The sequence below is a fragment of the Amblyomma maculatum genome, chromosome 9 (genome assembly GCF_055883805.1).
Source record: "Amblyomma maculatum isolate TAMU_Amacu chromosome 9, ASM5588380v1, whole genome shotgun sequence".
NCBI classification, from domain to species: Eukaryota; Metazoa; Arthropoda; class Arachnida; order Ixodida; family Ixodidae; genus Amblyomma; species Amblyomma maculatum.
This window is the reverse complement of record NC_139352.1, coordinates 38300569-38325503: the sequence shown is the minus strand read 5'-3', so window position 1 is coordinate 38325503 and position 24935 is coordinate 38300569. Positions and strand designations below refer to the sequence as shown.

Here is a 24935-nt window from a genome sequence, read left to right as displayed (position 1 = left end):
GGGACAGGGCACTCAAGTTCGACGCAGCATTTTACGTTGTGGTTAGTGTAGGAACAAAGCCGCAAGAACTACCTGTTATATTTACAAGAAGGTGCCAAGGGCAAGTCTGTCGATGCTCGGATATGATCAGCATAAATAAAGGCGCCCATGGCCAAATGGCGGTTTCAAGGACTTACCTGCACCCTTGCGTAACGAGGGAGAGATTAGGGTCTGGGAGAGGTCATTTATTTTATTTTATTTATTCGTACGTGCTGCAGCCCTTTTATGGTGCTATTGTTGGAGTGGGTTATAGAAATCTATTAGACAACAAAAACATACAAAAACCAGCAAACAATAAAATACAAAATTCAAGACAAATAGGTCAGATGACAAAAATGTAACTCAGAATAAAACTACCGAAACAAGAATACAGCAACACACAGTAAAAACGAGAAAATACATTAAATCAGGTGGAAATAAGTTTTGACCAAAATCATTTAAAAGCAATGACCTAATTGTTTCCGGGATTAAATTCTAGAATTTAATATTGCGCTGAAAAAGAAACTGCACCTAAAATTATCAGATCTAGCAATGTAAGGCTTAATATTAAGGCTGTGGTGGCCTATTTGACCGGAGAATATCTGAAGGAATATATATGGGATGTGAGACATAATTAAACAAATTGTTGACATGCAGAAACTTCAATGACTCAATGTGACGGCGTACAAATAAAGGGGTCAGGTTCAGCGAAGACAAGGCACAAGAGTGCGAAAAATGATTTTCATGGCGACGATATACGAACCTAATAGATTTTCGTTGTATGCTCTCAATGAGGTTAATGTCGCAATGATTTGAGGATTCCAGACAGGAGAAGCATATTCTGGTATTCGACAAATTAAAGATTTATGCATTAGTAACTTAGTCTCCTTTGGAGAATTATGCGGGACCAAATCCCGGTCTCGGCGGCCTCCATATCACTGAAGTTTGCTGACGTAACAGGTGAGGGAGCGATAACACTCTGCTTTTTTTTTCTTTTGTGCCACGACTGAAGGAAATTACGTTTAACGTAAGAGTGGTATGCGTGTCAAGAGGGAAACATAAGTTTCTGTACAAGGTGTGTTAAATTTATCCCAAGGTGCGCATCGAGAAACAATATCAATGTCGGCTTTCTTTATTATATACTCAGATGCCGGAGATAATCAATGATCTGACTGCAATAATTTAACTCATGGTTGTGGAGCGTGCCGAAGAAAGCACCCGTCTGGGAGACTGCAAGTCTAGAAGACTGTTGACCGCAGCCACTTTATTGTAACAAGAGCCACGTTCAAGTCATCCGTGTAGACACCGTTTTCAAGCATGCATGCCTGAAAGGGAGACATGAAGAGATCAGCTTTTCAAAAAAAAAAAACCCGCATGCAGAACAAAAAATAAATAAGCTGTTTAGATCACTCAACAAACTCTACGCGTAAGCTACAGAGAAGCCTTCGTACGGCCGTCAACCTGCCGATGATGCATATATGAAGACCTCGGGTACGTGACTAAAATATCTAAAGTATTAACCTGTTGATAGTCTTGACATGTGCAGCGCTGGTTTTGCAAGATTTCTATCTGTTTGGTTCCTACAGAGCCCTGGTCTAATTCGCTACAGCTTAATACCATATATTAAGCGATATCTTATAGAGCTTGTTGGTGCGAAAACCTTCCCCTTTTCCGAATCCTTGCTTATTGTTTTCTAGCACCTGCAGCACCTAGTTCTTACTTTCAGTTAATTTCGAAAATATATTTACTCAGTTGTAACTGATTTGAAGGGCCGTTTAGCGACCGAACAATCGCAGTGGCAGTGACCGCAGCTTTGACTGCAGTTAAAATGTCCATTCATAGCCGAATTTATTCCATTAGAAGTGCGTTTTGCTCTTCTCAAGATGAATGCTTCTTCGAGCTCTCTCTTTAGCCAGGCCGTCATCAGGAGCGTGTTCTGCATACTGAGCACATTCAGCAGACTCCACGTGGCTAAGATTGCAGCCTAGATATCGGCTTGAATGGAAGTGGAGTCACCCGAAATGTGACATTCAAACAAGATCTATTTATGGAGTAAACCTACTCCGAGAAAGCAGCAATAACAGGGTCTTAAAAATAGGAAGGAATACACAAGGCAGTCTGCGAACTCCGAACTATCGTCGCTCTATGCTCTGTATCATTTCACGTTGAATAAGCCACAGAACGTGTCTATGACGATAAAGTAACACACCACCCGTAAAAACAGTTCGATGCAGCTTCCGTCGCAGGAAAAAAAGTGGCATCGCCTTGGGGAATTAATTCGAAGTGACAACAATCGATTTCCATGACCCAAGGAAAGAAACTGAGAGTGGAGCTCACAGTTAGTATTCTTTGCTCCTCGTTTTCAGCGCTTTTGCTGTGAAATTTTGAGGCGCTCTAGACGGGCATTCACAAAAGAATATGAGGAAGCCTTAGTAAATTCTAATGCAATTAAATTGGCTTGTATTGTACAGCATATAAGCAAAACCAGTATCACCTGAATACTAAAATAACTGCGAAGCATAGCTTTATTGTAAGAAATATGGATGCGGACGAGCAAACCTAAGAAGATGCATCAGCGCCAGTGATTGGTACTAATGTGCGCAGGCTAGAAAATTCGCATCGTCTTGGACACTACTGAATTAACTTCTCTCTCATTCTATTTCTATTTCCATGTAATCGCTCCTCTTAGGCATGGCCTCCATCCACCCTTACTTTCTCTTTGGATTTTTTATATGCGCAGGATAGCTAATTGGGCACACTTGCTGTTGTCAACCTCTATTCTTCCCGCCCCTTCATTCGATATTGGGATGTTGCTACAGATTTCTTGAACGTATTCACGAGTACTTATCCCAATTATTTATTTAACACAGGAAACAAAGACAGATATTGAGAATATTTCCTGAAAATTATTTGCAGTTCAGTAGAAAAGAAGCAACTTATGTGAAGTCTATCCCGTTTTGTTTTATAAAGAGCTGCTTGACTCATGTCCCTTCTGCTATTCTCGAGAATGGTATGATGAGAACCAGATATATTTACGTTTGCATCATTAAAGCGCCTTAGAGGATATTTCAAATGCTTGAAAACTCTGATAACCAAAGTGCTTGAGACTTGAAGGCATACTTACAGCACCGCTCCTTAATATACCCGTGGCAGCGGTCATGTTGAACTGCTACAAGGAAGAAATCATTGTTCCCTCTGTACCCATTCCGCATTCTCATACAGTGCAGCCACCACTGCGCGCTTAATGTTAGGTCGAGTAACTCACCGGGTTCAGCTGAAACGCCAGGATCGTCATATCGACTACGCACAGTGGCATCTTTTCTCTGAACGCGTCCTGGAGATAAAATATCTGTGTTATTACCTGACTTACATATAACATTTACATTGATGTCATAGAACATGCAAGAGTTCGCCGCATCGGCTCCCAGTTCGTTTTCTGAAGCCAAACACATACTATGGGAGCAATGATAAAAGTATATCATTTTTAATCTCATTTTGGTAATCCCGAGAATTGCTGGGGACTTAGCTCCAGTGCAGTGCCCTATGACCTTGACCACAATTAAAATTAACACAAAAAGAGAATAGGCACAATTTTTTTCGACGTTCTACGAAGGCGTAAGCATTGAACGCTTAACCTCCGAATTTAAGAGTTCAGCGCGATAACGTTTAAAACCCAATGCTTTGAAGACGATGGGTGAATGTATAAGGATTTCAATAGGGCGGCGGCTCGCGCCATTTATTGTGGCAGCGCCGTACAATCGAAGAAATTTTCCAATGAGCCCCGCATTGCCCGTAAGCTAAGCGGAAATGCTGTTTGCTACTCGCTTAACTAATATTTCCGTAATTAGTTTCTTTCTAATGAAGCGCGTAAACATTAGCTGACACTCATAAGGCATTGCCCATATTAGGTCCACTTTTATTAAGAGAGAAGCAATGCGGTTCTGTGGCGGAGTGGTTGCGTGCTCGCCTCCCACTGCAAAGAAACAATGTTCGCCTCCGTGGATTTCCGCAAAACCTTTCTTGTTTCTTCACGTAAAGCCTCCCAACTTTTTAATGACCTCAAGTGCTGCATCGTTAAATGTAACGTATATAATGCATCTCTCGGCTACACGGCTTGCTAATTCATGCTGTAGTTTAACGCACGAAGTGCCACTTAAACGTGCCTGTTTTTCTAATAACAAGCTCCTTAATTGCCTGATTCACTCCGAAATAGCCTAAAATTTCTATTGTCAGGTGCGATCTATACCAAACAAGCAGCATACATCGCTGTGGGCTTTGCGGAGCATCTACCCTAAAATACCTTGCCAAAGTAAATTCGCAAACACTTCTAGTTTTAAACTGGCCTTTTACCCAAATAAATCGAAATGAATAGCAGCCGCTACTGCATATGCTGCTGCAATTGCCTCTTTGTAGCGGCAAAGGATGGTGAGTTATAGTTAATAATAACGGATTCAAGCAAACCTCCCATCCTAATTTGTCCCCAGCGTGTTTGCTTACACACGTTTTGTATATAACTGGATGTATGCGGCTATTTTGTACGGCATAAAATGGGAGATAAGCTAGCACTACCGAAAGTATTAGCTTTGTTTCACAGAGATTGCACCTTTATTTGTTTATAAATTACAACAGCAAGCCAAAAGTGCTAAGGATACCACGTAACCTGCATGCACCGAGTACCTACAAGCAGCGTCGACAGCTGCAGGCTATCCTCAGTATTGCTCACCGTGAGGGTTACATCGTCACTTCCCGCTCAACGTACACGCGCTTTGGGATGTAATCAACGATCTATTTGTGGTCAGTATTGTCGGCACTACACTCCGTGCCATACCCGATGCCACCGCACACTACGACGATAAGCGACCGTTGATCGTGCTGGCGTCGTCGCTGATATTATTCGAAAGATCAGTGCGTCGATAAGCTAAGGAACCTAACCGCGCAGCCAACTGACTATGACCGTACTTAATTATGCCGAAGAGAACATACCTTAATCTAAATCATATTTGTGCGCTAACATGTTCATCAAGCCCTTCTGCATCAGGGATGACTACTGCGTCAATCATCCGCGGAAGAAAGAGAAGCGCCCTTTAATACTTCAGATGTCGCTGATCTTGTAGCGATGAGCTCGATATGAGTTGTTGCGTTGCCGTTGTTGCGAACAGCCACTATAGCTGCCTGTGCGCCTGATGTATATAGTGAGGCATCAGTGTATACAATATTCGGATCCTCTCGATACAGTCTTTAAAGTGTCAAGGCCCAGATCCTCCTGCGTTTTTCATCTCGTTCTGGATGCAGTGTTTTGAGAAGGGTGGGGTATCTGGAGTGCAGCTCGTGTGGAGTGAGATGTAGTCAGTGCCGGATATTCCACTTGTCTCGCGGGCCCAGAGGGTCACCACCACCTGGGGGCCACGCCAGACCGACATGGCTTATTGATCACATTTTGGCAGTAAAAGTTGTTTCCCTCTCTCTCTCTCTCTCTCTCTCTCTCTCTCTCTCTCTCTCTCTCTCTCTCTCTCTCTCTCTCTCTCTCACCGCAGGGGTAGCCTGAGTCTGGCAAGCTGTGCCGTTTTTGTTGCTTCACAGAGTTCCTAGAAAATGTTGTACATTCCTAGTCGTAAGATTACTTGATTCGTTATGAGCTATGAAAGGCTTTATCATTAATGCCTCATGCTGAAAGGTGATCAATAAAGAGTGCTCTTCTTAGGAGAATCGTGGCTCTGTGTAGAATAAATGGGACGCGTGGTATATGCCACCCCAGATGCATTTTTATAGGCCTATATAATAGCACTCCTGTTAGATCATTGGGTTAATTATTTAGACATGAGATACGTGTGCTTAACGGAATCAACCCTATCATCATCAAGCAGTCCATCAGGCACTCCTTGAAATGGGAACATCTTCTTAAGCTCTCAGGGATCTCTACTTTTGGTATCACATTTAAAACAACAATGACACCGAGTGCTCTTCCAGATTCGTGAAAAATTAGTTGAAGAGACAGTTAATGAAATGTAGTGTTTAAGTCCGAATTGTACCCATTCTTCCGAAAGTATAAGGATAAGCGTTGCGCGTCCTCCGAAACACACAAAACGAGAAAGCAAGTTGTACCAGCGAAAGCTAGGAGTCTTTTCGCAATAAATATGCGCGGTTAGGCGTATTAGTCATCGTTTCCTAATCTAGCTTATTTAGCCTTAATTTTAATACAGCTTATTTGGGTTGTGGAAGCAATGTACTACTATTATGTGGCCTCATGCGCATATTGGGGCTTATATAGGCCTGTTTATAATAAAGCTACGCGCCTAATTATGCTTAGAAAGACGTTTTCTTCAATGTATGCTCAGAAACGTTAAAGCTAACCTTCATTTGTTAGCCTGTTCTACGCAGTTTATGCAGTATTCGTTAAGAATATTTAGATTCGCACTTCGTACCGAAGGTAGCCATAGTCAGTCACAGTATAGCTATCTATAGCTGCGCTAGGCTCGGTTCTTCTCATAGCAACACTATGGAAGAGAATACACAAATTTGTGAATCCACTGCGCTAGATCAGACGTTTCGCACCAAATGGATTCAGCACCGACACGGAAGTTTCAAGCAGCCGCTGCAAAGTGAGAAATAATAGATACGCGCATTGAAACCTTCCAAACCGTCATTCCTAACATTGACAAGCCTTCTGCGTGAGGTAAGGTTGTTCTTAGGAACCATTCACGAAATTGTAACCTTATTTTGGAATAGCCCATTATCAAGAATACACTGACGCACTAAAGAAAGCAGTTCCTAAATGAACTTGGTGCGCAAAAAATTGTGGATTAATATGACCGTATAATTTACATTCCGTTATGTAGAAACCGATATTAGCTCGAGCGCAGGGGTAACTATGCGCCCATCGCTAATAAACTGAATGACTTTCTTCCCATATTTGAGCATCATAGCTCGTTTAGCAGCATTGGCAGTTTTTTGATGATATTCAAGGATAAATTGCTTTCTTTGACTTAAAAGTTTGTACCGTCTACAGTGGTTTCGGTAAAGCGTCGCAGAGATAAACCCTGGATTAATAAAACTTTACGCTCATCGATACCGCAAAAGTCTAGGATTTATCAAATGTACCGCAATACAAGGAACATCAGCGTGTACACAAAGTCAAAGGACATGGGTCGAAAACTTAGAGATGAATTGAAGGTTGCGGAGAATACATATCTATCAACCTTAGCAGATAAACTCAAAACAAATCCAAAAGAAGTCTGGAAGTATATATAAAGAACAACAAAAAGGATACCACTGGCATCCCGGCCATTACCAGTGATGATAAACTGATCAAAGATGATGAAGGTAAAGCTGAATTTTTCAACAAATATTTTCATTCAGCTTTTTCAAAACTCTGTAGCGTTCGTATCTCAGAGACACCGGTACAATTACCGGAAAGGATAGACATTACCGTGAGCCAGAGTGGAGTAGAAACTTTTTAGGTAATCTGAACCCGCATTCAGCTTATGGACCCGACGGAATCTCGGACCATATTTTGAAACACTGCTCAAGGGAGGTAGCGCCTCTCTTGGTAATTATTTTCAGCAAATCCCTGAATATTCAAAAGCTAACCGAAGATTGGAGGACAGCCAACATAACACCGGTATTTAAAGAGGGAGATCGTACACACGTAGGCAATTATAGGCAGGTATCTAACTTCCGTTTGCTGTAAGACGCTTGAGCATGTCCTCTACTCCAATCTGATGAAGCATTTCCAAGAAAATTCCTTTTTTTTACCTCAGCTCAGCATGGGTTTCGCGCTGGTTTTTCGTGTATAACACAGCTAACGGAATTCACGGATGACATTGCAGCTGGTTTACGAAAAGCATTTGATGTGGTCAGACACAATCTGCTTTGCATGAAATTATCAATCCTGGCATCCCTTAAAATATTCTTGGCTGGATAAAAGATTATCTACACATGCGATAACAGGTTATTCTAAACGGGGTGACATCGGCTCCATTGCATGTTTTATCGGGAGTGCCTCAAGGGTCTGTGCTTAGTCCATTATTATTTCTGGTTTATACAAATGATTTAGTCGTAGGCCTCCAATCGACCATTAGACTGTATGCTGATGATTGCGTCCTGTATCGCCCGGTTAAATGTTGTGCTGATATGTCTGTTCTGCAGGGAGACTTAGAAAAAGTGTGTATCTGGTGCAAACGGTGGCAGATGACTCTGAATACCGGAAAAAGTTACAATGTGAAATTCACAAAGAAAAGAAAACGAAAAGGTTCCCAGTTCATATAGCATAAATAATAGTGCACTCAATACCACCGAGCATGACAGACACCTCGGACTAACGTTTTCTAAAACGCTTGACTGGTCCAATCATATTAACGAAAATACCACGAAAGCTTACCGTCTTCTTCATTTTTTCCAACGAGATTTTAAGCATTCACCTTCTTCACTGAAAGCGAGCTTGTATCTGACTAGCGTTAGACCTATTTTATAATATGCATGCGTAACATGGGATCCATACGCAAAAAATTGAGAACACTCTGGAATCTACACCGCAGAAATGCGAAAGCTGGAGTTTTGGTGCTTCATACGGTGCATTACGTTTGCTCTCATCATTATTATCAACTAAATGCACAGCCATTATCAATGCTACCACCAGGGAACAAATTGGCAAAGAATTAAATCATCTTGTAAAGAACATATCTGGGTTTCAGGAACAATTGCCGGCATAAGGATATGGCTAGGGGTAGTTTGTTTAGGAACAGGACATCAATGCAGGCAAGCAAACAGGGATCTTGTTGAATGTCTCAGTGACGATATAAGCCAGTTTGGAAACGGGGCCAATATTATTCTACTGGGGGACATGAACGGCCACATCGACGATCTGGATGGATACACCGATTGTAACGGCAAGCTATTGCTAGATTTCTGTGAGCGACACGATCTAGTTATAGTAAATAGAGAAACAAAATGTGAAGGCCAAATCACGTGGGAATTCCGCAACAGGCAGACGACCATTGACTATTGTCTAATGTCGCAGGAAATTTATAGCAAGGTCACAAAAATGGAAATAGACGAAGAAGGGGAGTGTAGTCTGGGAAGTGATCATAAACGTATTAGTCTGCAGATGGGGCCCTTGATGAAAAGAGAAATGGAACTTAGACAAAACGTAAACGCGAACTTAAACGACGATCAAATAGCGCAGATAGCAGCTTACATAGAGGAAGCAATAGAGAAACGCCCCACGGAAGACTGGGATTATGAACAGGTAGAACTACTCATAAGGAGGAAAATTCAGGAGGTTAAAGTAGCAAACTGCTGGAATGAAAAGAGGAAGGCACGGAGCTGGTGGAATAAGGAAATCGGGGAAGCTATTGAACAACGACGGGCTGCTTCAAGGGAACACCGAATGGCAAAGAAAGCACAGGTATCTCAGGAGGAAATCGACCGAAAATGGGAATCATATCGACAAAAGAAACTTCAAGTGCAGGCCCTCGTCCAAATTAAAATAAGACAGTCCACCGATCGCTGGATGGCTGATATACACGGTGCCTCTAGAGGCGGAGCAAGAAAATTCTGGAACCATATAAGCTGGCTAGGGAAGAAGAATCAAAGAAAGCAGGATCGGATTCAAGACAACGACGGAAATTGTTTAAAGGGAGATAACGCAGTGAACTACATTACATCAGTTATAGCCGAGTCATTTAAGAGCGACGATAGGGTAATCTCCGCAAATCAGGAAGCAACACAAGGTAGCAGAATACAAAGCAGCTTAGAACTGACCAATCTAAACTGGAAAAAGGCAGAAAAAAAAAATATTCTTAAAAACACATCTACAGGAATAGATGGAATTCCGATCAAGCTGATTAATGAACTCGGACCAAAAAGTAAGGAAACGTTGTTAAAAGCTCTGGAAACAGTCATAACGAATAAGCAAATTCCGGACAGCTGGCGACAGAGTAAAATTAAATTGATTTATAAAGGGAAAGGAGACAGGATGCACATAAAACCCTACAGGCCGATTACCATAACATCTGTTATGTACAGGTTAGCCATGCAGGTGGTGAAATTAAAGGTGCAAGCATGGGTTGAAAGTAACAAGATACTCGGAGAACTTCAGAACGGCTTTAGAAATGGTAGGCGCTTAGATGATAGCCTCTTCGTGCTTACCCAATGCATCGAAATATCTAGAGTGGAAAATAGACCTTTGTATTTGGCCTTCCTGGACATAAACGGGGCGTACGACAACGTAAGCAGGGAACTCCTGTGGAACATATTAAAAGAAGAAGGTATCGGTCATGAGATAATAGAGTTCCTACAGGACATATACCGGGATAACAAAGTAGAAATTACATGGGAAGGGATAAAAAGCACGGAGGATGTCAAAGTATGCAAAGGATTAAGACAAGGCTGTCCTCTATCACCGGTGCTGTTCATGCTTTATAGGATAAACCTGGAACGGAGGATACAAGACAGTAACCTAGGTTTTAACCTGTCATATAGATTAGATGGAAAGGCGGTAGAGCAGCGCCTCCCCGGTTTGATGTATGCAGACGATATTGTGCTGCTAGCTGAGAGTCTGGAAGAATTGCAAACTCTAGTTAAGTATTGCGGAGACGAAGTGGACGCTCTAGGCTTCAGTTTCAGCGCAGTTAAGTCGGGTCTGATGATTTTCAACGGCTCAACTGATCAGGGTCTTAAAATACAAGGCCTTGAAATACCTAGAGTAGCAGAATATAAATATCTGGGGGTATGGGTAAACGAAGGATTGGCATACATTGGAAAGCATGAGCAATCACTTAAGGCCAAAGGGCGAAGGAATGCCGGAATAATCAAGCATATGGCATTGTGGGGATACAATAGGTATGAGGTTTTGAGGGGTATTTGGAAAGGAATTATGGTGCCCGGACTCACTTTTGGAAATGCGGTTTTGTGCCTAAAATCAGAGGTACAGTCGACATTAGAAACAAATCAGAGATACGTTGGACGATTAGCACTAGGTGTCCACGGCAAAACTACAAACGAGGCGGTACAGGGAGATATGGGCTGGGCATCTTTCGAAGTACGGGAAGCTCAGAGTAAAATATTATATGAGGAGCGCCTGAGGAAATTGGACAGTAACAGATGGGCAGCTAAAGTATTTAAATACCTGTACCTAAAAAGCGTTGACTCACAATGGAGGAAAAGAACTAGGAAACTGATTAGTAAGTATGCTAGTAACAAGGACAGAGAAATAAAGAGCATTAAGCAACAGGTGAAAAACACAGAAGGTAAAAATTGGATAAATTCGATGGAAAAGAAACAGAGTGTAGAATTATACCAAAAGTGGAAAATGCAGATCAGGAAGGAAGATTTCTTTGATAACTAAAAAGGCAGTGCCCTACTTTTTGAAGCTAGATCAGGGTGCCTTAGAACACGCAGCTACAAAAAGAAATTTAACAATGGAGATGACGCATGTGCTGTATGTAGAAACTCCAATGAAACAATTGATCATATTATACTCGAATGTAATAGTATCCATCCGGAAGTTGGTGCAGGCGCAATCACTGTTCCTGAAGCTCTGGGGTTTAGAGATAACAGTGGCCGGGTGAATAAACCGGCGGTGGAAACTAGCAAAAAACGACTGGAAGATTGGTGGCTTAAAAGCAGAGAAGTGACAAAATGTTAGTAATGTAGGAACAAAATTTATTAAATAGAATGATGGTTTAGTTAAACACTCTAAATCAATAATTAGGATATAGGGAGAAAATGGCTGAGGCTTAGCTCGGTTAAGCCTGGTCAGATGCGAAACATATTGATTGCTAAACTCGGCTTTCCATGGTTACACTTGGCTAAACTTTTTTTTCCTTGGTTACACGTGGTCCGCACGGCGTGCAACCGCAGCCGACGGCGCGAGCCGGTCCCCCGTCTCTCCGCTGTCGTGACGTCAGCTTATCACGTGGCGTGACGTCACCATACCACGTGGTCCGCACGGCGTGCAACCGCAGCCGACGGCGCGAGCCGGTCCCCCGTCTCTCCTCTGTCGTGACGTCAGCGTATCACGTGGTGTGACGTAGCATTCCACATTCTTTGCACGGCGTGTAACCGTCACGAAGGTTTGTGGTTTACCTCTAGCAATATGCTTCGCATAAAAATGAGCATGATAGCTACTGCTGCCACCCCGTTTCAAAGGGGACGCTCCTATATTCCATCCAACCACATCCATCCAGCTACTGTCATACAGCTGTATTACGTCACAACACCTGTGGCGCTCCTGGCGGAGAGAGCGGGAGTTAGGCCACCGTTCATGCGCACCGCCATCTCTCACAGACGGTGCGAGTTGGTCGCCCAGCTTTGAGGCGTGACGTCATAACACCTGTGGCGCTCCTGGCGGATGGATGGATGGGATGGATGGATGGGGTCTTTGGGTTATTCTTGGAGGGGGATACCGGACACGGGTTATGCCGGCCTTAATTCGCGGCGGCACTCTTGGTGTCCGGGGGAAGGGGAGATGGGATGTTGGGAGGGGGAGAAAGCGGGAGTTAGGCCGCCGTTCATGTGCACCGCCCTCTCTCACGGACGGCGCCAGTTGGTCGCCAAGCTTTGAGGCATGACGTCACACAGAGGTCATGCGAAAGGTCATTTCATGTGCACCGCCGTCGCACCGCAAAGGCTTGAAAGTGAAAGCATTATTGCTTTCGCAATAAAAACCTAATAGATAAAATGGAACGTGTGCAGAAACAGGCAGCACGTTTCGTAACCGGAAATTATCGTTAAGCTGTTAGAGGGTCTGATATACGGGAAGGCTTGGGCTGGAAAACCCTCTGTTCACGCAGAAGTATCCTAAGGCTAAATTTTCTGCACAATATACATTCCCACCTTCCTCCCTTTTTTCACGGCGTGGTGCATGTGTCCGCGAAGAGCCCCGCCGGGGTGGTGCAGTGGTAAGACGCCCGACTACTGTGCCGGAGTTTCCGGGTTCGAACCCGACCGCGGCGGCTGCGTTTCGATGGAGGCGAAACGAAGAGGCGTCGTGTGCTGTTGTCACGAAATCGGCGCCCATTTTCAGCAAGCCGGTACAGCGCTAGGCGCGCGCGGCGTCGCGTGGAAGGCATGGAGAGCAAAGCCCCCTTCCCCGCGCGGGAGAGCGCGTAGCTTTGTACGCGTTGCCGTGACCCTCTTTCCCATTGCCCGGGGAGGACGGTGGTTCATCGGCCAGGAATGTGTCAGGCCTTTCGAGAACTTACTATGGGACCTGGCCAATGACGACGCGCGGCTCGACGGGAGGAGAAGAGGGAGCTATAACCAGCGAAGCTATGTGTGTGTGCGCGCTAGCTTTGGCGCGTGTTAACAAACAGACGCGGCGCGCCCTATTTAAAGCGACCGCGCCGCTTGTTGAGTCAGTCAGTCAGTCAGTTCGTCAAGTGTTTTGCGACGTGCTCGCCTGTGTTTCGACTGGACTCCCGGGGATCACCCGCTGCTGGCAAGCCCACGGACTTTCAAGGGAGCGGCGCTCGTCTCGTATGGCGGCCACATCGTGACTCTTGAGGCGTCGGACTGCAACAGTGCCCGGTGAACAATTTGGTGTTTGTTTATGTCTCTCTCGTGTTTCATCTGTTGTAAAGCCTCTATGTTATTGAATACCTGTATAATTGCATGCTTAGCGTTTGTTATTCTGTGAACCTCTCGTCTGTTGTATTTCAAGTGATCTTGTGTATTCCTCTGTATCGTCTCTTGCTGTACATAAATTGTGTTTTGTTTGTTACTTCTGACTCCGATCCTTACTCTGGTTTGAACCGGCGACCGCTGGGCACCAAACGACCACCCCCTTCTGTCACTACAAGGTAGCTGAATTCCGGCTGAGCTTGCCACGCAAGTCGAGGGCATCTCCTTTGCGACCGGAGCAGCTACCCCCACTCACTCTAAGGGTGTTTGGGAGTGTGCGCACCGTTAAGGGCGCATCGTTAATAATACCCCCCTTAATTATTAACGGGTGACAGCTGTGCAATGTCAGCGCACGTTAAAGATCACCAGGTGGTCGAAATTACTCCGTAGCCCTCCACTACGGCTCCTCTTTCTCTCTTTCCACTTTCATTCCCACCTTCCTCCCTTCCCTTACGGCGCGGTTCGGGTGTCCACAGAGCAAGTATGACAGTTACTGCGCCTTTCCCTTCCTGTGAACCAATTTAACTTTATATACATCAAAATAAAACTGGTATTGATAAGACAATGTTTATTAAGCAGCCACATTACTTGTCATCTAGAAGAGACCACGATAATAAAATCAGACCCTATCAATGTCGTAAAATGTGTTTTAGGTATTCACTTTTCCCTTACATGATTAACGATTGGAACCAGCTCACTAGTGATGTAATGGCTGCAACTAATATTGAGAATTTTATAGAGAATTTTATGCATTCAATCTTAGTTTATTCATTTCTGAATTTATGCTATTTTGTGCACTTTAGTTCTGTTATTATGGAAAGTTAGATTTGTTAATTTTTTAAAATACTGTATGCTGTGTCAGCTTTTTTGCTTTATTGCTTTTTTGTTGTTGCTTGCATGTCAGATTTACTGATGTATTTCCTCGCGCCACCCCATGTATCTATACCCCCCTACAATGATGCCTCCCTGGCAAAGTAGGTATACTAAATAAATAAATAAATAAAATAAAAAATAAAATTTATTGCATACCATACATACAAAAACACACATTACTCACAGACCAAAGCACTATACAAAACACTATAGTTACACATATGCATTAGATACTCAAAAATATGATTCCCCAGAGAGGAGAAAACAATAGAAGGGGGAGGTTCTCTAATAAAGGACGACAGGCATCTCAAAAATATCCATTGGACAGGGACTGCCAATGAAGCCAATCAACGAGAGCAGAGATTTCATGATGGCATTCTTTGAAACCTGCATAAGCGTCCCGGATGACTACGAAATAGCTTCAAATTGCGTCAAAAACAATGGTACCCTTTGCATCTATGCACATGCCTGGCGCGTTATTTCTTATCACACATCCGATGTTTACTCAAAACACATCCGAAGAAATCAACATTTAATAAACGTTAGGGAAAACGTAAGAACTACAATTAAGGGGTAGACGCGTTAGCGTTTCAAACACACACTATAGGTTTCTCAGTTTTCTCAGCGGCACATCTGTTGGAGCCCTCCGCTGAAGCGCGCGCATGCACAGTACAGCAACTATCCCCGTCTTCCTCTCTGCGGAGCCTATCTGCTGGGATGCTGCTGCCATCCTCCATCTCTCTGCTGCGTGCAGGTCGTACGTGTCTACCCTCTGCACTCCCCTCCACAGCATCTAGCGCACGCTCACAAGATGGTGGTGGTAAACGTATTTTAATGAAAATGTTTAGGAGGTTGTAGCGGCGGTTGGAGTCCTCAGTCCGGAACCCCATTGGCGTAGGCTGCTGTCCGCGCTCTTTTGACGATTATTTTCGCCCTTTGCGTCCGAGCTGGTCAGAGCTGCCTCCCACCCCTCCTGCCTTAGCTGGTTATTAACAGTGATAGTCTGATTTCGCTGGCATGCCCATATGGTACAGGTCCGCCTACCCCCCGCAGAATTTGCATTGTGAGTTAAATGACTCTAGATGTATTGCGTGTAGTCTTCGTGGGTTGTTAAACGTGCTGGTCTGTAGCTTGCGGAGGTGTGCCTCCTCCATTTTGTCTAGTGTCTTCGCCGGTGCAGGGTAGACCCAGCGAGGTATTCTTAAGTGCTGAAGTATTTCAATGTAGGTTAGCAATGGGGTAGGAGGTTCCACGAGATCCGTATTGGGTGCCCTGGGGAGAAATTCTCGGGCTGAGGCGTGTGCGCTCTCGTTCCCTGGGATGCCCTGGTTACCTGGTACCCATACTTAGTGTTTATGCATGCGTTGGTAGCCACGGGTGTAACTATTTTGCAGGATTTTAGCTGCCAGCGGTGCAATCCTGCCCTTGAAGTACTTGCGATATACTGTCTGTGAATCTATAAAAATGTATTCTGAGCTAGTGTGTGTTGGAGCTAGGGCAATCGCCACTTCTTACGCAGCCAGTATGTATTGTCTGGGTAATATTAGTCCATTCACTGTTTGATTTTGGTGCACTACCGCAACGGCCGCCATTCCCTGTTCAAAACACGCCCTCACGCCCGCTGTAGTGCCTTTTTATAGTTTCCGCTCGTGCTTGTCGTCTTGGCTGGTGAAAATCGGGATGCATATTCCTCGGCAATGGAGTTCCTTTGAATTGTCCTCTCCGTGAGGCTTGGATGTCGCTTTTAGGGTCTTGCTGTCGGGGGAAATTGATGTTCAAGTCATTCAAGACTTGTCGGCCAGTCAGAGTCGTGGAGCGTCGTACCACCTGCGCCCTGAGGTGTGCCTCTGTCAGCTCGTCTACCGTGCTGTGGACGCCCAGTCGTATAAACCGGTCCGTCAATGTCGTAAAAGGGAGGCCCAGGGCCTTCTTGTAGGCTGTTCTGATTATGACGTCGTAGTTCTTGATGTCAAACTTCTTGAGACGCAGGTAGGGTGCTGCATAGACGATGCGGATCACGACGAAAGCCTGCACCAGTCGGAGAGTATCTTCTTCGCGCATTCCTGATTTCCACGTCGTTATTCTGGCTATCATCCTGGCGACTTGTTCGCTCAGGAGGCTAAGTTTCTGGATGGCGAGGTGGTTGTTACCCTTGTTATTGGTGTACAGACCCAGTATCTTGACGTTCTGAACTTCCTTGTTGGGGGAGTTGTCAACGCGGATGTCGATCGCGGCCTAATTTCCGTGCTGGCGGAAGACTAGGAGTTCACATTTTTCGGGAGAACAGAATAATTCACACGCTCGCGCTAAATTCTCAACTTTTGTTGCCGCTATTTGTAGTGTTTCTTCAATCATTCCCATACTAGCCGTGGTTGTCCACGTGGTTATATAATCGGCGTACAGGTGATATGACAAACACGATACACACAATACAATGGCGATATCCAGCTTTAGCTAGCCGAATGAAGCTATTGCTTAAAAAGAAGGGAGAGGTAACTGCTCCAGGTCCTACGGGGCTGAGTATGGGGGCCCAACGGGGCTCGCCTGCTACCGATAGTTGTACCTACAGTGTACCAAAAGTTGTGCATGTCATAAGCTGTCATTGCACCCACCGCCATTTCTATGACGGACGACGGCTGTTGCGATGCGCGTCTTTCTCTCTCTCTCTCTCTTCTTTCTCTCTCTTTCTTCTCTATTTCCTCCTTTGTCCGCACGAGGTGATGGTGGTGAAAAACTTTATTTGGTGGAGCCGCGAAATACTTGTTACAAGGGCTGGGCCGCTTCCTGATCACAGGTGGTGGCCGGCAGGCCGTGCCTGACGGCGACCGTTTCAGCCCAGTTTACCAGTCTCCTTTGTGAAGCCGGTCAGCACATTTAGCTTAGCTATAGAGCCAGAAGCAGGCCCGTATCTATAAATAGGGCCATTTGATTAACCTAAACAAGCTATACACCAGTGTAGCAAATCTCCGAATACCTACAATGAATTTTCGCTGCACTGATATTCGAACTGCAGTCGCATTCGCCGAAGATGTTTTCCAAGTTTGGTTGCCAGATGGTTAATTCTTGTACATCAAGTTATGTCGCGAAAAATGGGACTGGGGACTTCATTTCAGATGTTTCAAATCTAAGCAAATTCATTTTACTTTGCACATAACGATATATAGACAAAATAAAGGGGTGTTAGAACCGAGTAAATAGTGTAAATGTGATACTCGCAGAAATGAAGAAATTTTCCTCCTTGTTTCGCCAACAATTTGCGACCGCAAAATTATCGGAAACACACTGCGACAGCAATAAAACTCTTATCTTTAATAAGTCATTAATGTCTCGAACTCGGCATCAGCTCTGCCGTGGTTGCGCAAGTGGTCGACACGCCCGACTACTGTGCCGGAATACCTGGATTCGAACCCAACTGTAGGCGGCAGCGTTGCTACGGCGGCGAAACGTAGTGATGATGTCCGAGTGTTGATCGACACATGGGGATCTTTAACGTGCGCTGACATCGCACAGCACACGGACGCCTCTTCGTTACGCCTCTATTGAAACGCAGCCGTCGCGATCGGGATCGAACCCGGGTACTCTGACACAGTAGTCGGGCATCTTACTACTGCACCACCCCGACGGGGCCTGAATACCAAACGAAACCTAAACCGAACCTAAACCTCGGCAATACCTCAGTTCTTATGTCGTGTAAGAGATGTTTTACGCGAATCTGGCAAGCATAGTATGTGCGACCAGAATTAGGAACTATGCCAACATTTCTTGTAAATGTAGTTGTGTAAGAAAAATCTTGAAAATCCACTCATGAAAGTGTGTAGTCATTCAAGTGTAGCCCAGTAAATGTGAAAGGAGGAAGCATGCAATGCATAGTCGTGGTTTACTTTATAATAAATGCTTAATTACGTAAGGCGACGGAGGCTATAAGACTATAAGAACCAAAATCTACGTAGCGGCTTCTCTGATTGCTATAGTGAGCGAAATAAAGCGAGACATTGTATGTATGCTTGTGGTCGTACTGGATAAAGTGGTATCTAATGACTCTTTGATAATGAGAATGTGTCTGATACTAAAAATAAAAAAGAAGGAATTTTGTAAATAATAGAGCAGTGACTAGGGGTAGGAGAATGGGGAACCGCAAGTAGTGCCTCTGATAGAAGCCAAGCTGCCGTGTAACATACTTAAAGGCAAAAATCAATATCCCCCACGGTTTTATTGTCTATTTTTTGCCACCACTACGTTTAATTACGCGATAAAAGCTTTCTAGAGATAACTCAATGTGCTCTAATATTAGAATAACCGAATACGATTGGAAAAACAAGTTTTTGAATGCTTCGATTTGCGAATCGAGTGCCTAATATTCGGATCGCCGAATATTCGATATATTTTGCAGCAGGCTCGGCGCCTGTGCGAGGGAGACGAGAAACCAAAAAATCGCGTTTCAACCCCCTTTAATTCGTACGTTTGGATAATTTAGGGAAAGAGCAAGGTACTGACCGGCGCTCATGTAAAAATGTGTCGTCACAAACTAGCGAATTCGGAAGGGGCGCCATATCAAAACGTGACCCGCAAAGCCTTTGATCATCCAAGTAGGCACTGCTGCACATGAGTTATTTGAAACAGCGGTGCTCGCGCATCGCACCCGTGTGCTTTGGAGTAGACGCAACGATGATCGGAAATCCCTCATAGCCGAAGTATAGCCTAGAAGCATATTTTCCTTTTTCACTACTCTTCAGTTCACACCCTCCCGCCGCTGCCATCAGGCGCGCGCATGCCCCTGTCGCGCCGTTCCAGACACTGCTATGCACTTCCATGGTCTTTAGGAGATTGTAGTTCTATTTTTGCATGGCGTCGGCTCTATAGCACCTACACATATTTCCCTCTCTCGCATCCACGCACTTCATCAGCGCTTCGAGTGCACTGACCAGTCGCGATTTGAGGATGCTTCACTGCACTACGTCACTGCACAGTTTTGACGAAGCATCCTTGAGACGCGACGGGGCGTTTTCAAAAAGGGACTTCTACAGTGTCGCATAGCTTAAAAGGCCAAGAAGGCACTAACGATTCTGTTCGACATTCCCGACAGTATGCGCAAATCCTAGCACTTGACGAAATCGCGAAAGAACGTCGTTGTCGCTTAGCTTTCATCTGAAATGTATACACGTGGTTTCCACGAGTTCACTTGAAAAAACTACTACGATGTAAATGGTTCTCGGCAGTTCAAAGGGACATCAAATATTTCAAACTTTCGGAGAATTCGAAGATTTTTTCTGGTTCCTTGAAGACTAAAAAAAGTCGATTCAAGGACTGCCCATGTCTGGCTATGCTGAAGAAAATTTATGTTGTAAATATTTGATAATCAGTTCTATATTCGTTGTTTTGCGTGTATATATTTCGTATTCTCGCACACCTTGTAATAACCATAAAAGACGCGCATACGTCCTTGTAATAAGACATAGCAGAGTTTTGCGTTAGATGCATTGGCACGAGATGCGACCACATTATTAACAATGAAAACGGAGACTGTCTCTGGAATCAAACTGTCTAATAAGCTCAACTTAATCTCGGTGATGGCGACCGCAACGAACGTGCCCTGTAGTCGTCAAAGAGCACAATTACCAGTGATCTCGGCCGCCTTCACCTAAGATTGCCGAAGGCCAACGCTCACGATAAATCGCAGAAATTTCCCACTACAGTCTCAAGTAACGTAGAACCGATTGCGGGTGCTGAGATATTTAAAGGAATATCAGGCGACATTTCCCATCAAAACCAAAATGACTAGTCGTGCTCCCGCGGCTTTTAGTGTATTATATATCATTCAAACTATTCACGCGATTATCGCAGTTTCAAAGAGGAATTGGTTGGGGGGCGCAGCAAAGAAATTATATATGGGCAATACTAAATAATGAAATAACTAGGCAGTGATAATGCAAATTAAAAGCGTTCATTTCAGCACTTACTGTGGCTTTGGGCTCAGAAGGGGCACAAATGTCTCAGCATCAACGGCACTGCTAGAATAATGCAGCTCCGTGAGCAACAACGTCAAAGTAAAGTTCTTCGGTTACATGGAAGGTTCTGCACGAGCCCAAGTAAGGACCTAATATCTTCGCCATCTTTATGGCGAGTAGGTGTCCGCCCCTTCATAGTGTCACCTGCTTCTATTGCATGTCGAGTAGGCGTATATTTTACTGTCTTCGCTTAGCAGCGCGCCAAGCTTTCTCTGGGGGCTGAACGTAGGTGGCGACATCAATGAAAGTTTTTTTCATTGTCTTTTTGTAGTGTAGCATATAGCGTCCCTGCAACATCTCTGCCGGGGTAAGGGACATTTCGCAGGATATTGTTTGCTCACGCAATCTTTTCGTACCTTGTCCGTTTTGATGTCGGCGTACTTCGCATGGCACATGCGAAATGCAGTGCAGATCTTGACAGCTGCCTGCAAATAAAACGCACACCATTGACATAAACCACTGCTGTTATTAGGTGATATATTTTGCATTTGTAGCGGTAGGCTGGCATGAATGCGGAGAGTAAGTTTTACCTAAAGCCTGGTTACGTCACGAGTGGCGTTGCTTAGCTTGGACACATCACAGACTGCCTCGTAAATGATTATCCAGGCTGCCTATATATAATTGTAGTTACATATCTGTCATTTTAAGGAAATAACACTCAAGTATCGTTGCGATAAGGATATATGCAATTTTAAAATACAACACCGATGACGCGGGCTCTACACCTGCCGAAGAAGCCACGTTTTGACGGAGTTTAAATATCCATACGTGGATGAAATTTCCAGATTCCTTAATTACAATATTCCTTCGTATCCGAACAGACATAGGAAAGTTAAACCCTATAAGCCAAACGAAATGCGAAATAATGTGTCTGTACGGATGTGCGCAACAGAAGGAATATCCTAGCTTGTGCATTGCATTGATAATAATCACTTACAGTGAGCTTGACGGGAATTTGTAAATAATCCAGAGAATTGCATGATGCATTATTCGATTGAACTGAGCATGTTTCCTTATTGGTGAACAACGGTATGACATGGGCAACACTGTGCTTACAATGTCTATAAATAGGTATACTTATATTGTGTGTTAAACTGTGTTATATTGCTGAGGGCTGTTGACAGTGCAAAAAACAGGAACCGATAAGGATAGCATACAAGAAGCGCTGACTTGTAACTGAACACTCATTAATTGGTACAGCATTGAAGAAAAAGATATCTGCCTGCGCGCAGAGGGCACAGTGGATAAGGATTCATGGAGAATACCTCAGTAATCTGCGACTCGCTGACGACATTGCACTGCTAAGTAACTCAAGGGATGAGCGGCAAATAATGATTGATGACTTAGACAGAAACGCACAACGGTAGGCTTGAAAATCAATATTCAGAAGGCTAAGGTAATGTTCAGCAGCGTCGGGAAGGAACAGCAGATTACAATAGGTATAGGAATCACAGGAAGTGGTGGGCGAGTATGTCTCCTTAAGACAGGTAGTAATCGCAGATAAGGACCATAAAACGGAAATAAATAACTACGAGAATAAGATTGGGATGGAGCGCATTTGGCAAGCTCTCACAGATTATGACTCAGCTTATCGATGTTGCTCAAGAGGAAAGCACGCAGAATTGCATCTACCGGTACTCACCTATGGAGCTGAAACGTGGAGGCTAACGAAGAGGGTTCTGCTTAGGTTGAGCAGAAAGCAGATGGATATAGAACGAAAAATGGTAGGAATAACGTTAAAATATAGGAAGCGTACATAGTGGGTCAGAGAAATAACTGGAGTTAATGAGATTCTAGTGGAAATCAAGAAGTGGGCACGGGCAGGGCATGTAGTGCGAAGAAAGGATAACCGATGGTCGCTTAGAGTAACTAACTGGATTCCGAGGGAAGTAAAGTGCGGCAGGGCGCCGCAGCAATTTACATGGGCGTATGAGGTAAAGAAGTTCAGAGAGGTCCAGTGGACGCAGCTTGCATAGGACCGAGTTAGTTGGAGGAATATGCGACAGGCCTTCGCCCTGCAGTGGGCTGATGATTATAATGATGATGATGATGTCGATGATGGTTGGGGGAGGGGGGTAGATCTAAGCAATCCTCTGGTATCAGACAAATGTACGCAGATTTTTTGTCCTGCAGTAACATAGGCGGCTTACCAACGCACCTATTTACAGTTTGCGGGACAGAATGCTGTCACAGTCCAGAATTTGACCAGAAAACTTATTATTCTGCTTCATGGTGGCGCTCATGTCTGGACGTCTTGGAAAGCAGTCGCGTCTCAATCTACAGTTTCCACAGTGCTCAAGAAGTTTTGACCCATAATCGTTCCTCACGCGCCTCTCGTGCCGGCATAAGCGCACACTGAATCGCCACGAAAACTTTGTTGGAACATACGGCAGTCACATATACGACGGAAATCTCTCACTGATCCGATTCGGCGCCTTCTGGTGCCTTCCATCTGCGCTCCTAGGACTTTTCACGAGAACGAAGTTTCGTATATCCGGCAGAATTTTACTGAACACATTTTATGTTCTTGGTAAACCTGCATATGTGCAATAAGAGAAAAGTTCTTAGAGCAGTGCAGGACCTGCGCTGGTGAAAAACGAAACCATTAGCGTTACTGCTCTTTCGATGCTAGGCGGGTCGTCATTTTGGTATTTTTTTATTTTTTGAAATTCTTCATTTCTTTACTTCTATTTATTTTTATTTTTATTTGTGTATCTATATTAGTTTCAATTTTACTTCCCGTCAAGTGCTTCAGCGTCCTTACTCTAGACAAGGAGTATTTGGACGTGTTCGTGGGAGATAGATATATAGATAGATAGATGGATTTATTGAAACGAAAGACAGAGAGGTTGGCCAGAATGTTTCAAATCTGGCCTGCTACTCTGCACTGGCGAAGGAGAATGGGAGAAGAAAGAAGTTCATGATGGGTGACAATGTGGGAGAGGTCGGCGTAGAGCCATATGGTGGGCCGCCACATGCCTAGTCTTCCCACTAATGGATGTCTGTAGCTCGGTGGCAGTATTATTTGTTAGAGGAATACATCCTGTCCTAGAAGAGCCATCAATTTGGCCACGTATCTTTATCCTGGTGCGCATCTCCCTGAATTTTCAATTCGTGGTGGTGGGTTGGACTGTGCTAGGCTCACACTATGCAGCCCGGTTATTTGAGGCATGAGCTGTAGAGCTGTAAAGTGATTTCAAAAGATGTACCTAGATGGCAGATACGAAAAACAAGTCTATTGTGCGCCTTATGTGAAGCCTAAGCATGAAACGCAAGCTTGCCCGAAAAGAAGCACCAAAATTTACATTGAATACCAACTTAGTAACAAGGCCGCAATGTAGGAGCTAGTATATAAGTAGGTCAGTACGCATTAGACGGTGCTGGTGTGAATACAGTGCTACTGTCTGTGTATCGGCATTTGTATCTGCTGAACTACAAACGGAGTCAGGATAAGTCATATTCGCGAGGCCCACCCTCCAGTAGCGCGAGTACGATTACCTCTGATCAGAAGAATAAGATATGGCTACACCGCCATGCACTGACATTGTTGATAACAGAGTAAATTCCTGCCCTGACATGAAAAATATAATTCAAGGAGGCGGAAAATATTTCAAGTTTGAAAACTAGGTCAGTTATAGGCATGATGGAAACGCACTTTCCCCTTCGTCTTAGTAATTTTTGCGCTTCGTAACATGCAAAATGTTTAAATGCCTTTATTCCTGGAGTATAACCGTCTTTTGCTGCCTAACAACTAACATTGAAGGAAGGCACCACAAAATAGTTTTAGTAACAAATGACAAGTAGAGGGCTTATTTTTTGAGCGCAAAATTACAAACAGGACGATGAGAGCAGACAGACAAGGGACGAATGCTGATCCCCGTCACTTGTTCATTCGTCCCTTGTCTGTCTCTCTTTTCCACTCTACTTATCAAGACCAACTAGCCCGTCTTTCTACGTTTAACAAATGATAAGTGCAAGAAGTGCTCCTGAACGGGCTTTGATCCTTTCTAGAACTATACAAGACAGAAAGCTTTGTACATGACCAAATCGCTGGCATGAATTGGCCTCGCCCCTACATACCTTCTGGATGCCGATAGCCTTTGGACCGTAGCGGGAGATGAGCATCATGGCGCAGCTGTCAAGCATCTTGGCACCCAGTCGGGCTCCTTTGGCCATTTGGACCACTTCTTTGTGGAGGAGACACATACATGGAAACACAAAAAGGAGGTGAGTTTCAAACAAGGGAGACTACTGAGAGACTATTTTGTTTTGCTTTATTTAACTTTAGCAGGAAATCGATCTAGTGCTTTGAGATGTAAGGCCTCAGTGCCTAATAGTTACTTAGTGCCTCTTGTTGCTTTTTCTTTTCCTACGTTCAGCTTTTCTTCAAAAACGCTCAGCATTTTAACTGGTCACGGA

The 24935-nt window shown here is 44.3% G+C and overlaps 1 protein-coding gene across 1 annotated transcript; it reads right to left on the bottom strand.

The window, feature by feature from the left end:
* Positions 1-1145: 1145 nt before the first annotated feature.
* LOC146178876 (uncharacterized) lies at positions 1146-24697 on the bottom strand. The gene is made up of 5 exons (XM_084579811.1): positions 24597-24697; positions 20873-20941; positions 3284-3352; positions 3143-3187; positions 1146-1343 (listed from the first exon to the last, which is right to left on the bottom strand). The coding sequence occupies exons 1-5, from the start codon at positions 24690-24692 to the stop codon at positions 1257-1259; spliced, it is 366 nt and encodes a 121-aa protein (XP_084435937.1). The 5' UTR covers positions 24693-24697; the 3' UTR covers positions 1146-1256.
* Between the last annotated feature and the right edge of the window lie 238 nt (positions 24698-24935).

What these genes read in the sequence shown, in the direction of transcription:
- LOC146178876 (XM_084579811.1), bottom strand. Translation starts at nt 24,692, where the DNA reads ATGGCCAAAGGAGCCCGACTGGGTGCCAAGATGCTTGACAGCTGCGCC. An exon ending in CCGACATCAAAACGGACAAG is followed by an intron (nt 3,353 to 20,872) that starts GTACGAAAAGAT and finishes TTTTATCTCCAG; the next exon opens with GACGCGTTCAGAGAAAAGAT. An exon ending in TGGCGTTTCAGCTGAACCCG is followed by an intron (nt 3,188 to 3,283) that starts GTGAGTTACTCG and finishes TCTTCCTTGTAG; the next exon opens with CAGTTCAACATGACCGCTGC.